The sequence below is a fragment of the Myotis brandtii genome, unplaced genomic scaffold, assembly GCF_000412655.1.
Source record: "Myotis brandtii unplaced genomic scaffold, ASM41265v1 scaffold179, whole genome shotgun sequence".
Lineage (NCBI taxonomy): Eukaryota > Metazoa > Chordata > Mammalia > Chiroptera > Vespertilionidae > Myotis > Myotis brandtii.
This window is the reverse complement of record NW_005356635.1, coordinates 3,070,164-3,085,825: the sequence shown is the minus strand read 5'-3', so window position 1 is coordinate 3,085,825 and position 15,662 is coordinate 3,070,164. Positions and strand designations below refer to the sequence as shown.

The following is a 15,662-nucleotide window of genomic DNA, read 5'->3' as shown; positions in this document are numbered from 1 at the left end:
GGAGCAGGCCTAAGCCAGCAGGTCATTATCTCCTGAGGGGTCCCAGACTGCGAGAGGGCACAGGCTGGGTTGGGGCACCCCCCCCCGCAGTGCACAAATTTTTGTGCACTGGGCCTCTAGTGCTATTATAATTCTGCTTTCTGATATGGTAAAAAATATCCCTTTTAAGAAATATTTAAACTTAAAAAAAAAAGCCAAAACCCCCACCACAAGCTGAGTATTTAATACATTCTGTAGGAATGAACAAAGATTAGAATTTTCTAATATACACCAGAGGCCCTGTGCACGAAATTCGTGCACTGAGGGGGTGGGGGGCGGGGGAGGGTCCTTCAGCCTAGCCTGTGCCCTCTCACAGTCCAGGATCCCTCTTGCAGTCTAGGACCCTCGCTCCTTACCACTTGCCTGCTCGCTGCTGCTTACCTCTTGGCTCACTGCTCCTTAGCGCCACTGCAGCTGCGCTAGCCAGCTGTGAACCCGGCTCCTAGCTGAGCGGTGCTCCCCATGGGAGCGCACTGACCACCAGGGACAGCTCCTGTGTTGAGCATCTGCCCCTTGGTGGTCAGTGCGCGTCATAGAGATTAGTCGTTCCACAGGTCCTTCAGTAGTTCGGTTGATTTGCATATTAGGCTTTTATTATATAGGATTTGTGTGAGCTCTTATATGTTAAAGATACTAAGTATTTATCGGATATTTGCTGCAAATACATTTTTCCCAGTCTGTCTTTTAAAATCTAGGCTCATTAGTGATTTCCCCTCTAGCCACATCGATTCTTTTAGATGCCCGTTTTCTTCCTCATTGGAATTCTGTTATTTTTATTGCTGTAATTTCTTTTTTAAAGAGTCTCTTATTCTTGTTGAGTTATATTTTCTTCTAGTTTGCAGCCATGGGACCATAATGGCTTCACCTCTAACTTTATTTTTTAAAATGTGTTTTCATTTATTTGAGAGAGAGGAAGAAAGAGAGAAAGATTGAGCCCACAATCGGGGCATGTGCCCTGACAGGGAACCTAACCAGCAACCTACTGGTATACAGGACAGACATCCAGGCCTGGGCCTCAGGCTTTTTACTCTTTGTTGTTAATGCTTATAGGAGTCAAAGGTCCTTCACAGGTGGTTTCTTACGCTAATGAGCTCACAGTTTCTGAAAGAGGCTGAAGATTCTCATTCAGGGTTTTCACAGGACAGTGGCACCTTGCAGAACCCCTACTCCTAGAAGACTTGCCTTTCAACAGTAATAACAGAACAGCTGACACTGAATGGCCACTTAAAACAGGCCCAGCACTCTTCTAAGTGCTTCACCTGGTGACCTGGCTTGATCAACAAGCCCAGGAGGCCAGCACTATTATTCCCAGCTTCCAGATGAGAAAACAAAGGCGCAGAGTGATTAAATGATTTGCCAAAGTGCAGGGCAGAGCTGGGAGGCACACGGAGTGGGGGATGCTGGGGACCAGATGTGCACACAGATGACGCAGGGATTCCCAGCATGAGAGACAACTGAGGCAGGACAGGACAGTGCCGGGAAGAGAGGGAAGGCAGCGGTATTGCCCCGGAGACCCAGGGAGCACATGCTAGGACCCGGCTGGACTCCTGACCCTCAGGGGTTTCATATTGCAGAGCCATCTTGCCCGGGAATCCGGAATCTGAGTTCTCCCAGGGGCCCCAGGACATGGAGCAGGCAATTTCCACACCTGCCTACATTGCTAGTTAAACACGGGTTCGTAAGCCCAGGGAGGGCAGGCGGCAGATAATCACAGTGGCAATGGTGAGTGCTTAGCACCTGTCAAGCCTGAGAGCCTTATGTGTATAATCTCATGCACACCTGTAACATTCCACTGAGGCTGGTACTATTATCATACCCATTTTCTAGATGAAGAAACCGAGGCTCAGAGAGGTTACACAGATCTAACTGGCAGAGTCTGTGTGACTCCAAAATCACGATGACCCTCTGCTACCCCCAACCCTTGGGTGTGTGGTGTTGCTAAGTCCAGCTTTTCTCTCCCTCTTGCTCTGGGACACCCGATGATCAGCAGGGCTGAGTAGAGGAGAAGAGACAGGGCTCCAAGGGACCCAACAGGGGACCTGGCCATTATTTCTCTGGAGCCCAGCGATAAAGAATCAATAAGGAAAAAGACTTGCTGTTTCCAGGCTGTTCTATTGTATCTTCTTCCCACTAATGGAAACTGGTTTGCCATAGGCCAGTGGTCGGCAAACTGTGGCTTGCGAGCCACATGCGGCTCTTTGGCCCCTTGAGTGTGGCTCTTCCACAAAATACCACGTGCGGGCGTGCATGTACAGTGCGATTGAAACTTCGTGGCCCATGCGCAGAAGTCGGTATTTTGTGGAAGAGCCACACTCAAGGGGCCAAAGAGCCGCAGTTTGCCCACCACTGCCCTAGGCTATTATTAGTATAGATTAGACATTTATGTAAAAACTGTTCCGTTTTTCCCAAAGAAATATCCTCAATTTCTTATCTTTGTTATTTTCTTCAGAGCAATAACCTGTAATTTCTACTCTCACAGATAAGGGGCTCCATTGTGTTGGGCAATAATTATAACTTTTTGTTTCAAGTCATTATCACCTCCAAACACTCCCTTTCATTTCACTGCACAGGCTCACTGTACTGTTTCATAGTAAAAATATACTCCAGTCAAATTCAAAGAGCCTGAACAGAAGCTAGAAGCCCAAGGATGTTTAGGTACTGATTTAGTAACAATGTCTACTGGCACAAACCTCCTATTTATTCATATTATTAAAGCTATGTTAATGAAAAAGGAACTCGGGAATGAGATCATTAAACATAACTAAATACATTCTAAATAAAATACCATGTATTTCCTGATTAATATCAAGTAAATATCTAAACCATCCATCTCAAATTCTGGTCTAAAAAAAAAGGTCAGAGACAATTACAAAGAAGGTGCTTCACATTATTAGGTCCATTTTGAAAACAAGGAGGTTCCTGAGTCAATGCCTTTAGTCTTTCTTTTTATCAGAGATTTCTGTTGATCCTTGTGTTGGTAATCTATTTATGTCTGCACCCTTATAGTCTACTTTGCCTTTGCTTGTATCGTTGGATTCTTACATAGCTTTTCTAGGCCATATGCAACTAACAAAGGGGGAAATCAGAGGACATATGTACGGCTCTAGGAACTTTTTGTAGACCCAGAGCAGAACTGGAATGACAATACAAGGAATGCACACCATTGTCCCAGGTGTGAACTCCTGAACCTTGACCACCAAGACCAAGTGGAAAATCGAAAATTTTAGATTTTTAATGTGAAGTAAAGGAGCATGCATCAATTATAGTGAACTATACCCCATAACTTTGTTTTTTTTAATAGAAAAAAAGCAAACACTAACAAGGTGATAGGAGTGAAAAAATCCTAGTAGATTTTCAGTTAATCTAAATAAAATGACAAAAATATACAGTGTTTTCGTTTTACAAATAAGTAAAAGCAATAATATTGTAATAAAAACATTTTAAAAATCTGGAATCAGAGGGGAAAAAGATTGAGTCATCAAATGATGCATCAGCTTGATTTGTCTCACATGCCTTGAAATGACCAGGATATCAAAAATTAACCATGGGGAAAACATAAGTGAATAAAAACATAAAAAGATAATACATGAATGAATAATTTAAAAAATAACCCAATAAAGAAAACAATTTAGTATCATGTGATAACAAAATTTAAAAAATATATATAACACTAAGGGTATACCAATGAGGAAAAAATTAACTATTATCAGAGAGTTACTCAGTTCTTAGTTTTGCTCATCAATAAATACCCTTTTTTCCCCTTCAAATAAAAACATAATTCAAATTTCTGTGAACAAAACAGAAGTGCACTACTAGGGTAACTCGGGTAAAATGCTTTGTTTCTGTTGAATTATCTAGATTAAAAGAAAAAAAAAATCAGTCTTAGATTCATGCACAAAAGAAACCCCCAGAACAACAGGTAACCACGGCTACTTTAGAAAAAGAGAAATTATACAAGAAAACAAATTTAGTTCAAGGAAATAAAACATTTTAAGAAGTCTCATTTAAAAATAGTAAGAAAATAAAGTGAAAACGTTAATTGTACCTTAAAGAACCCTGCTTCAGGGCCACACCTGTCATATATACTCCTGGATTTACCTATCGCCATGATAATACCTTGCATGTTCGGTGTCATCATGATCTGCCACAAGGGATTGAAAGTAAGAGTTTTTGAATAACATAAAAATTTTAAAAAAACAAAATAATTACATGCAAGTTAGAAGTCCTTTGCTTTTCATTACTTATAAATCAAACGTTGCATTTTTTATAGCAAACGTGATCCAGTATGCATGTAAGTATATTTCCAAATCTCTACAGGGTCACATCTAGTTCATATGGTGCCTTTGTGCAAAAAGCAAAAAGGCATCCTCTCTGAACCAAACAATTTTAAAAAGACCCCCTTCTTGACAAATTAGAAAAATGTGCTGCTCTCTGAATGAGAGAACCATTTAGAAATAGCAACAATCTTTTTATTTAAAAAGGTGCCTCTTCATTAAGGTTTGGGGAGCTCAGTCAGCATAAGCTCAATTTCAACTCCAAGTCCACCCATTGGCTAGGCGTTCCTGCACAACCATACAACCCGAACATCCATTTGCAGCAGCCTTGTGTCCACAGACCTTGGTGCCAAGCACATGCACTGTTAAACCATCACTCTATGCATTTAAAAAACAAAACCTCTGCCAGTAGCATAAGCATTTGTACAAAAGATAGTGTTAAATGATTAATCATAATTCTGTTTTGTTAATGCCAGAAGGTTCACCCTAAAACAAGCAGAGATGCTTAACAAACGTTTTATTAAAAACCTAAGTTTCTATAATTTTCAAGTACCAACATAGTAGTATTAAAATAACTAGAACAACATATTGATATTAAGTACTAAACACTGAAGTATATTTTTTTGTTTTCATAATAGCTTATTTTTAGCTGTTTACATTTTAAAATACCTGAAAAAATGACATGATATAACTCAAGGCACTATGAAGCTATTGTATTAGAGCTGTCAAGAGAGAGTGCATCCAGCCCGGCTGGTAGGGCTCAGTGATTGAGCAACAGCCCATGAACCAGGCAGTCATGGATCGATTCTGAGTTAGGGCACATGCCTTGGTTGCCAGCTTGATCCCCAGGAGGGGGCATGCAAGAGATGTTTCTCTCAATTTTCTACCTTTCTATCCCTCTCCCTTCCTTTCCCTAAAATCAAAAAAATATATATATATTTTTAAAAGGAGAGAGTACATCAATTACCTCTGATTCACTGAAACTATTACTCATAGTATATATTTTGGATTATATACTGAGAGTTGCAATAACATTAACTACTTGAGAAAATCCTTCTGACTATTTCCTATCTCACAAACCTGCTCCTTATTCTCATTATGGCCATGCTTTCTTACACTGATGCAGTAAAATTAATATCTGTATGACACTCTGATTTTAGTGCCATAAAGACATTTTTAACTCATAGTTTAATTATAATCTTGGAATAAGTCTAGAAAAAAGTTACTTGGAAAAAACTATTTAGTGTATATTCAATTCTCATCTATGCCAGTAAAATGATAGAATCCAAGGTCTTCTCTATGCCCTTCCTGAAATATGGAAGATATCAAAATGTAAAAGTCTTAAGAGAAAAGTGGAGGAAGGGGGGAAAATCTGATGGGACCAAGACAATAGTGTATTTTCATCTGGATTCCCCCAAAACACCTCATGAGAAGCAAAAATGCTTCTATACTGTTAGAAATCTAACTAGATGAGAATTAATAGTGGAGAGGTAGAAAAAGATAAGTTGGAAGTCCCATTGTGTATAAAACTCTGGTAGGCATTCATTCAGCAACATTGATGAATCATTCAATTCACAGTCACATGGAGGTTGCAAAAGCAAAAATACCAATTATCTATTTGTAATAAGGATGTATGTTCTTCTGGCAGGAAATGGTGGGCAAAGTATTACAATACATAACTCAAGCAAAAGAGAAAATTAAAATTATTTTAAATGCTCAAAATTTTTGCTATTTAATTGAACAAATCTTATTGTAATCTATTAGCCTGAGAGAAAACCAATCCTACATCTGCATAAGAGAATTAACATGAGAAACATAAAATTATTATTCTGAAAAATTCCATAAGCTTTCTGCTTAAATTGTTATTTGAAATTGAAAGTTGTGTTAGCAATTGGTAAGGTAATTTCAGACCATGGGTGGCAAAGCTGTATGTTATGCAGTAATAGACATCAGTGTGAGGGTGCAGGCATGCCCAAAGTAATGGTATTAAATAGTGAAAAATAAGTAGAACAGTGTAGAGCGCTGTGACAAAGGTACCTCGTCATCATAACCCCCCTCCTTTGACTCAATCACAAATTTCCCTACGTGAGGAATCGCCACCTCTACAACTTGCTGGTTACAAGGTGGTTGGCTTGTAGTACTTTCAGGTTTCTGCAGGAAAAAATCATTAGTATGAACATTAGAAAAGAGAAGAACAATGGAAGCACCCAGTTTAAGTGTAGATTCTTGAGTCTTTTAAAAATATCTGCATTTGCCTAGTATAAAACAAAACCACTTAAATCTGAGTATTAGAAACAAATGAATTAATACAAGATCTCCAGCTTTCCCTTTTCATCTCAAACACTAAATTAAGTTTTCATTTACTTTTTTCCCGTAAAGCATCTTGGACTCTAAATCCTTAAAAATAATAAACAGTGGAGTTGCAGTTCCTACTACTATCTTCATAGCTGAAGTTTTTTTTTTTTAATTCTAATAACTCCATAAAGCTTTTTTGATACTTTATCTCCACTAAAATAAGATTTCTCTGCCCTGGCCAGGTGGTTCAGTTGGTTGGAGTGTCGTCCCATGCACCAAAAGGTTGTGGGTTAGATCCCCGATAATGGCACGTATGGGAGGCAACCAATCTATGTTTTTCTCTCACATTAATACTTCTCTCTCTCCCCTCCTCTCTTCTCTCTAAAATCAATAAATATATCTTCGGGTAAGGATAAAAAAACAACAACAACAAAAAACCCCCCAAAGATATTCTTCTGAACCCAGAAGAGTTTGTAGGTTTTCTTTCGTATGATTTTACTTCTCTATCCTTTCTAGTAATCAAGTGTATATCTACTCACTATCCATACTCTATGGTGCTTAACTCACTCTGTAACAGCCTATGAGACCTAGTACCATATATTTATATCATAAGTATCCAATGAATTCTTGTTTTTTTAAAAGCTGCAAGATACTATTTTTAACCACTCAATCAGATTTCTTTTTTATTTTCTTTAACAAAGACTATAAATTTCACTAATCCACACTAAGAGTGGAAGGTAGCATGAAATCCAGAAAAGTCTACTTGAAGACACTAATGCAGCTCATTCAAAATACTGCTCAGATCTTATTTTACTGTATAGATTTGTAACTAGCATATTTAGTATTTACGTATGAACAAAGTTCAAAAGTACCTAAAATGGTTCAATAAAGCTTGCTTGAGTAATTTTAAATTGCACCATAAAAGTTTTCCTAAGCAAAAATGAACTTAATTTTTTAAAAAACTTTACTTTTGATATTAAACAGAAAACTTTAATAAATAAAGGGTTTTATTTCCATTTAAAGGTACGTTTTAGGGATGTGAGCACATTCTGATTTTCCAGAAGTACATTTGCAGAAAGAATTTAATTAAACAATAAAATAAAACTAATGACCAAGACTGGCACTGTTCCTTTTAAAAGAAATGCTATTTATAACTAACATTTTTAGAAAAGGTTTCCTTACTTCGAGTTCTTCATTTTTCAAGGAAAAATAATGAGCTTGTATGTTTGCCATGATCATGAGATAATATTCAGGTTACCCCACACCTGGGACATAATTGTTGCTCTATAAATGACAGGCATTACCAATATTATTATACTACTAGAGGCCCAGTGCACAAAATTTGTGCACGGAGGTGGGGGTGGGTGAGGGGAAGGGTCCCTCAGCCCGGCCTGCACCTTCTCACAATCTGGGACCCCTCGGGGGATATCCGGCTGCTGATTTAGGCCAGATTTCGCAGGGATCCCTGTGGGATTGGGCCTAAACCTGCAGTCGGACTTCCCTCTCGCAATCCTTGACTGCTGGCTCCTCACCGCTTGTCTGCCTGCCTGCCTCATCGCTCCTAACCACTCGCCTGCCTGCCTGATTGCCCCTAACTGCCTCTGCCTGGGCCCCCGCTGCCACAGCTTCATCCAGAAGGATGTCCAGAATGATGTCCGTAAAGTTTTTCGGCTGTCCCATCTAATTAGCATATTATGCTTTTATTATTATAGATTAATACTATTTTAAATTGCTTACATTTGAATAATTCTAACCCAATATTACCATCACAAATATCCTATAGAGATATGTTTATTATGTAGTAATAAATGTCCTAGGTCTCCATTCATAAAAGTGAAATAAGCAGATAAATTAAGAAATCTGTATGGACACAGTGGTAAAAAATTTCTCACAAGAAAACTAATCCCAAACAATACTGTCTTAAGAAGAGAAAGTATAGGGTGTCCTCAAAAAATTTACATCACACATTTAATAATGAAAAAGGCAGTGTTTATTAAAATACAATTCATTTTCAAAATTGAGCTATCAGCTGTTAAAATGTTAACACACTTTTTTGGGACACATGACAAATTTACAGCAAGTAGCAACTAGAAAATGTATTCCTTAGAATACTGATCCTTACACAGTCCCATTGGGGAAAAAATGCAGTTAAGAAAAAAAATCAGGGTTTTATAAACCTTTCCAGTTACCACAGAAGAGTTTCAACAGCATAATACTGATTAATTATATGGGTAAAAGTTGAAAAACGGAAATAGCTTGGGTGCAGATAATAATTCTGTAGGTATTGTTGTTCTCACATTTAGATATCCTAAGGTACCATAACAAATGTTCATATAAAGAATTTAAGGGTTCACTGAAGTAAAACAGATGCATATTTATCTTTTCCAATTACTATCATGTCCTTTATAAACATCTTAACCAAGGATGAATTTGAAAGGGTTAAAAATAAGTTCCTCAGTTAAAAAGTTGTAAAAATAATTAAAATACAAAGATTTTTATTGACTGCTTAAAAGCCATCCTATATAATAAAAAGCTAATATGCTAATTAGACTGGACAGTGGAACGACCTTCCCAAACGACCTTCCAGAATGACCAGTGAGGGGGTTGCGAGGCAGCCAGGGCCGTGAGGGCTGAGCCCCTTGCACGAATTTCGTGCATCGGGCCTCTAGTTAAATATATAATTTTTTTGAAAGCAGTCACATAAAAGGTGGTTAGAGCACTATATCATCTCATCACTTTTGTCCCCCTTAATATGCTCATATCATTTTAACTAAGTAATTCAACTATGAGGAAGCTGAAGGAATAACCTAACATATGAAGAAAGTTTCATTTCTAGCAGCCCCTTTAGAATAATGTAAAAGTAGAATTGAATATGGGGGATAGGTAAGTAAACAAGAATCTAATCACTCAAAGGAATAATACTCAACCTATAAACTTTTTAAAAGAGTTTATAACATGGGAAACAGTTAAGTTATAATGTGATTTTTAAAAAAGCAAAGTTAAGATATGAAATTTTATATGCAGTAGTAACTCAATTATAAAGATAAATTCTAAACCTGTATATAAAAATAAGAATAGAAGAAAACATACTAACATATTCATAGTGTTTAACTTTGGGACTATGCATGTTTTTTTCCGGGAGTCCACTTTTCTGTATATTTCAAATTTCCTGAAATATTTCATTTAAATTTGAGTACATTCTCCCAAAAAGCAAGCTGTATAACATTTGGAGAGTATCTCTCCATGGTTTCTGTGATTCTAAGCTTTCCAAGGAATTCTTCTTACACTAAGGTTGGAGCTTAATATACTGTATATTTGTGAAATGGTTAGAATTTAAACAATAAAAGAAAACTAACAGTTACTTAGTGCCTACACTACAAGTTAGGCATTTTAAAAAAATGATCTAAAGTAACCTCACAATCACCTCCGTTTTATATAAAAGAAAACTGAGATTTAGAGAAATTAAGCAACTTATTCAAGTTTGCATAGCTAGTAAGAAGTAAAACCAATATTCAAAAATCAAGACTATCTAATCACAAAGTCTGCAGACTCTTTTTATCTATGCAATTTAGTTTCTAAAGCATAGATTTAAATGAGAAAACCCAATGGTGGTTACCATGAGTCTAAACAACTGACCATGAGACCAAGAACACAGGCTGCTTCAGACAGCCATGTTAACACATTCTTAGGCATGTTGCAAGATTTATATAGGCAAAGGGGCCAAATGTTGGTGCTGCACCGGAAAATAAGCCAAAGAGAAAAATATTTATGCTAGCCAACCTTAGTGTAAGAAGAATTCCCTGGAAAGCTTAGAATCACAGAAACCATGGAGAGATACTCTCCAAATGTTATACAGCTTGCTTTTTGGGAGAATGTACTAGCATAAATATTATCATATTATCATATTATCTCCATGTCATCCTCCTTTCTCAAGTAAAGGTGAAGCAGTAGGTTGTTAGCTTATAAGACGATATCCATATTAATAAACTAAGCAATCAAAATTTAAGTGATTTCTGCAAATTTAAATTACACATGATTAGACAAACAAAAAAAAATCATGAGTCTACGTTAAGCTAAATAATGCTTTTAGGCTTTCTGATATCAGTTAAAAGAATGCTATTTATTAACCATAATGTAAGCTCTAACAAACAAAATTCCTAATTAGCAAAGGCCCTGACAAGTTATTTTTTATTACTGGTAAAAATATTTTTCCTGTGCACCTACTTCTCGGCCCTTTCTCCTTCCCTAGTTTTCCTATTCTACCATTCCCCAAGAACTACACAGCTCAGGACCACTAGAAGAAGTATTTGCCAACAAGTGCTCTATTGTTAGCAGGTGTTCATCTCAAACTCATTCAGAGTCTCTAGAGCATTTGCAAAATTTGGTTAGATAAAAAAATGATATTAATACATTATTTTTATGGTAAAATGATATATAATCAAAATTATTCAAACAGAAAATAACTTTAAAAACTAATTCCTGATTATTTCCTTCATTAAAACATAACACAACACCCTATTAAATGGACATTTTGGTTAATTGAGGTCTTATATTAAAGACCTCAGTGCATTTAGCAATTAAGTAGAAAACTGCATTGAAAAATTATATCTCTTGTTCTCTTTAGTTCTCTAGAGGAGAATCGTCAAATATTAACATTAGCTATCATGAAACCTATATTAGAGCTGCTTGTGCTAATAAAATAAGATGATGGCAACTGAATGATTTTGTAATACCAAATTCTTGAAATAGCATATCCCAGAATGTTATAGTCACTGAAAACATAGTGCAATACCAATGTGCTCAATTTATTGTTATAAAAAGACACAACTGAAAACTACCAACAGAAGAATTATCATGACAATTTTTGAACGGAACACTACTGAAATATGCAGAAACCATAGTGTAAGGTAATATTTACTACTCTAACCTAAAGTACCTGGTATTTTATTGTTAAACACATTCCATGCAACAATGAAAATTATTCCTTATTCTAAACTATTCCAATGTAGTAAGACTAGAGATTGAGGGAGGCGTGAGAAACACAGTTGACCCTGAACAACATGGATTTGAACTGTGCAGGTCCATTATATGTGGATTTTTAAAAATAAACACTGTAAATGTATTTTCCTTAATAGCATTTTCCTTTCTATACTTTATTGTAAGAATATAATATATAATACATAATACATATAACATAAGGAATATGTATTAATCGACTGTGTATATTACCAGTAAGGCTTCTGGTCAATAATAGGCTATTAGTAAAGCTGTTGAGGAGTCAAATTTTAAACTTGAATTTTTAACTGCTCAGAGGGCTGGCACCCTAACCCCCATGTTGTGCAAGGGTCAATTTGTAATGCTAAATGTTCTAGTTCTCTTTTTTATTCCCAATCAATGACCAATTTAACCTATGACTGTATTTTTCATAATTCTCAAACAGGAAGTTAGTAACTTATTTTTAAAAATAATCATTTTTTAACATTATAGAGGAAAAAACTACAACTGGGGTGTTAGGTGATGCCCCCAGTCACTGTTCGTGTGGATGAAGAGCCCATGGCACTGCCTCCCCTGACTCCCAGAGAGCTCACTGTCCATCACAGAGCTAGGAAACGTCATGAACATGGCTATGCTCAGAGGGGGAAAAGAAAAGTTCTTACCGTCTGCAAAACTGTTTCAGGACTTTTATCTTCGTGATTGCTTGATGCCTTGGTAATTGTTCGAATAGTTTCTTCTTTCAAGTGCTTTGAGAAATCACTTCTTGATGGCTGCTCTAGATATTCTGGTTCTCCTGCTTGTGCTTCATGAGAAAAGAATCAATTGTATATCTAATAAAATCAGAGCATCTATACTAAAATTACTCTATTATTTATTTCTAATTCAAAGTTAGGCAATCATCAATTTTATTATTTATTATTATTACTCTAATTCAAAGTTAGGCAATCATCAATTTTATATACACACAACACTTCTCCCAGAATTAATAAAAAATCCAAAAGTAATCAAATAATTACTGAAAAAAGTACCCATTATAGTTTATGACACAGAATTCACAGTAATTTTATTTGCACTAAATCCCAAAATCTCATTTTAAAAACCACTAGCGTTCTACAAAAAACAAACAGAAAGGATTTGGTTTGTACAGCAATCCTGGCCTACCTGGCCTAGGTCTCCACAGAGAGAATATCAGCTGTTTTTCTGGCTACGCTATCCTTTTTCACACCTACCTGACAAAGCGCTAACCCTGAATGCACCCAATCTTCTCTCTTTTTCTAAACCTGCCCCTGGTAGCTGAGTGCTGTCAGGGAAAATAACAATTACTCATTGGCAAATTGGTACTAAAATAAATTCAAAACTTCAAATACCATCCCTGCTAAGAACTCCCAAAATGATATCCACTACCCATGTTCTGACAGTAAGACCCACAGATGCAAGTGTACTCTGAATATTTACTGGGTGATTCATAGAAAACTCCAAAGACTTTAAGGGAGCCGTTTCTTAGCTCTCCGACATAATCTTGTGTCTTTTGCCCTTTGCTCAAAAGGAGACATATACTAGCTTTTTCAGCTTATTGAATATATCGAAGAGATCGAATTCCAACCTTAGATCTTTCCTTATTTTCCTCCCTCTGGCTATGTTTACTCACTCTCACTCCCTCATCTAATAACTAATTTATCCTTTTGTTTAAATACCACTTCCCTGTAAAAGTATTACTGATTACAACATATCTCGGACCACTGGCATTTGGTGTGGAAGGCTGTCCTGTACTCCCTTGGCATTTTTTACCCACGAGATGCCAATAGTACTGTCCCTAGGTGTGACTTCCATTGTTGTCAATGCCCTTAGGGGACAAAATCACTCCCAGATGAGAACCATTGCTCTAAACTAACTTACACTCTCTTATTAATAGCACTTACCACAATTATAACTTAATTATTATAGATATATGTTTCATGCCTATATCCCCTGCTGGATGTAAGAGCGGGGATGTTATCTCCCTTTTGTATTGCTATTTCTTCAACACCTACCACATAATAAAGCACACAATAAATTAATGGAACAAATGAATTAATAAGATTATGAATGAATATAAGGAAGAAAAAAGTATACTAAAACGTCCCACGTTATTGGAACTGAGTCCTTCCTCAACCAACTGGTAGGACACAACAGGGCTCCTGTCATCCTTTCCAATATTTGTTTAATTAAAAAAAAAATCTCTCCAAGTGAAATATCATTCAAAAAGAAGTACTATAATTTCAAATATGCACAGTCATCCATTTATCCAATAAAATTTAATAAGCATCTAATTACGTGCCAGGCACTAGACTAGTATTGAGTGCAAACAATATAGCCAGTCTCTGCTCCATGAAGTTGGCAGTCAACTATGGAGAAAGTCATTAACCAGAGAATCACACATGTGAATTGTGACACTATTACAATAATACATTCTAGCAATAAAATGGAGGGGTGACTTAAATGATGGGATTTGAAATAAAGTGACTCTTTTGCTGGATGGAAGAATGAACAGCCAAGGTAGTGAGCATGAGCTGGATCTGAAAGGTTAGTGTGGCTGGACTACAGCACAAGAGGAGATATGAAAGTGAAAGAATGTTTTCAATACAATGGCAGCATGGCAAGTTTTAAAAAATGTATTCCAGCTACACTGTAAAGAATGGATTAGAGAGGAGAGTAAAATTGGAAATCAGTGAAGGTATGAGAGCAGTATGAACAAGAGAAGACAGCTTTTGCTAAACAGAGATAGCAACGGGGTAGAGAAAACTGGGTAGATTCAAGTACAGTTTGGAAATAAACAGCATGGAGACTGAATGTGAAGATGACTCCAAGTTTTTGGCATGAGTAAGGAGGGTGATAGAGGTGAAATATAGTCTAGTGGGGAAAACTAGAGGGAGGAATGCCTATATTGTGTGATGAGCAGATTAGCTAAAATAAGTTAAAGTTCTCATTTCTATACTTTGTGATTGGGCTGCAATGTTCTTTTAGTGCTCCTGTATAATGAATGAGGTAAAGAAAATCTTAGGCTACACCTCCAGCTTTAGCAGGGCTTCTGTTTCTGGTAGGTGTCATGGTTAAGTGACCTAAGCCAGCTTATTTAGGGCTTATCAAAGAACCTTCTCATTGATAAAGATTTTACCTGTGTCTGCCCCCTTTGTCTATTCTCACTGTAATAGATAAAACATCAATGGCCAGTAGTAGCATGTGAACTTAATGCTATGAGGGCCATGAAATCTATCTGGTCTGACACTGGTCTAAATCACCAAAATCTGGACAGTAAGTCCTTAGAAGCAAAAGTAATTTTATCTAATCAAAACGATCAATATATCTTAGGTTATCAAGGTCAAGGTTTCCTTCTACATAGGAATTTGAGTCCAAAGACCTTATGAGTAATGCTGAATGGTTTTGTCTAATTGTCACACAGAAAGAGCAATTTCCTCTAGAGTTTTCCCTGTGTATAATCTTCCAGAGAATATATTTGAATGGTGCTGTAGTCATAGTAAGTGAACCTATAAGGATTTGAGATCTGGGAATTTGAAAATAAAAACCCACACTTCATTCTCAATATATTTATTGAGCCTGTGCCATTTTCAGTACTCTGCTTGGTATTAACAATGAAAAAAAAAAAAAGACATAAAATTCACTCACTTTAAGGAATTCTCAATAAAATCAGATAAATATATACTGCATTACAATAGAAAGTACTAAATGCAATATCAGAGTTATGCACAAGATGTTATAAAAGTGTGGGCCTAATACACACACTTGAGATGATGTTGCATATTAAGAAACACCTCCAATTTGACCCAGTGATCCCAGTCTAGGAATATATCCCAAGAAAATAGAAACACCAATCAGAAAGGATATATGCACCCCTATGTTCATAGCAGCACCATTCACCATAGCTAAGATTTGGAAACAGCCTAAGTGCCCATCAGACGAGTGGATGATTAGAAAACTGTGGTGCATCTACACGATGGAATACTATGCTGCTGTAAAAAAGAAGGAATTCTTACCATTTGCAACAGCATGGATGGAACTGGA

At 36.6% G+C, this 15,662-nt stretch overlaps 1 protein-coding gene and 1 pseudogene across 9 annotated transcripts in view; both read right to left on the bottom strand.

The window, feature by feature from the left end:
* The window catches only part of USP25 (ubiquitin specific peptidase 25), a 160,534-nt gene that overhangs the window by 39,997 nt on the left and 104,875 nt on the right, over positions 1-15,662 (bottom strand). For 7 of the 9 annotated variants that reach the window (XR_001361554.1, XM_014537425.1, XM_014537419.1 and 4 more), the window contains exons 18-20: positions 12,266-12,405; positions 6,351-6,464; positions 4,085-4,180 (exon numbers count right to left, since the gene is read on the bottom strand). Coding sequence is in view for 8 of the 9 variants with exons in the window: in XM_014537425.1 (XP_014392911.1) it covers positions 4,085-4,180; positions 6,351-6,464; positions 12,266-12,405 (350 nt within the window). In the remaining variant the exon portion in view is untranslated. The remainder of the gene's footprint in view (positions 1-4,084; positions 4,181-6,350; positions 6,465-12,265; positions 12,406-15,662) is intronic. The other 2 variants (XM_014537422.1, XM_014537423.1) reach the window with 2 other exon arrangements.
* LOC102259187 lies at positions 2,906-3,246 on the bottom strand (annotated as a pseudogene).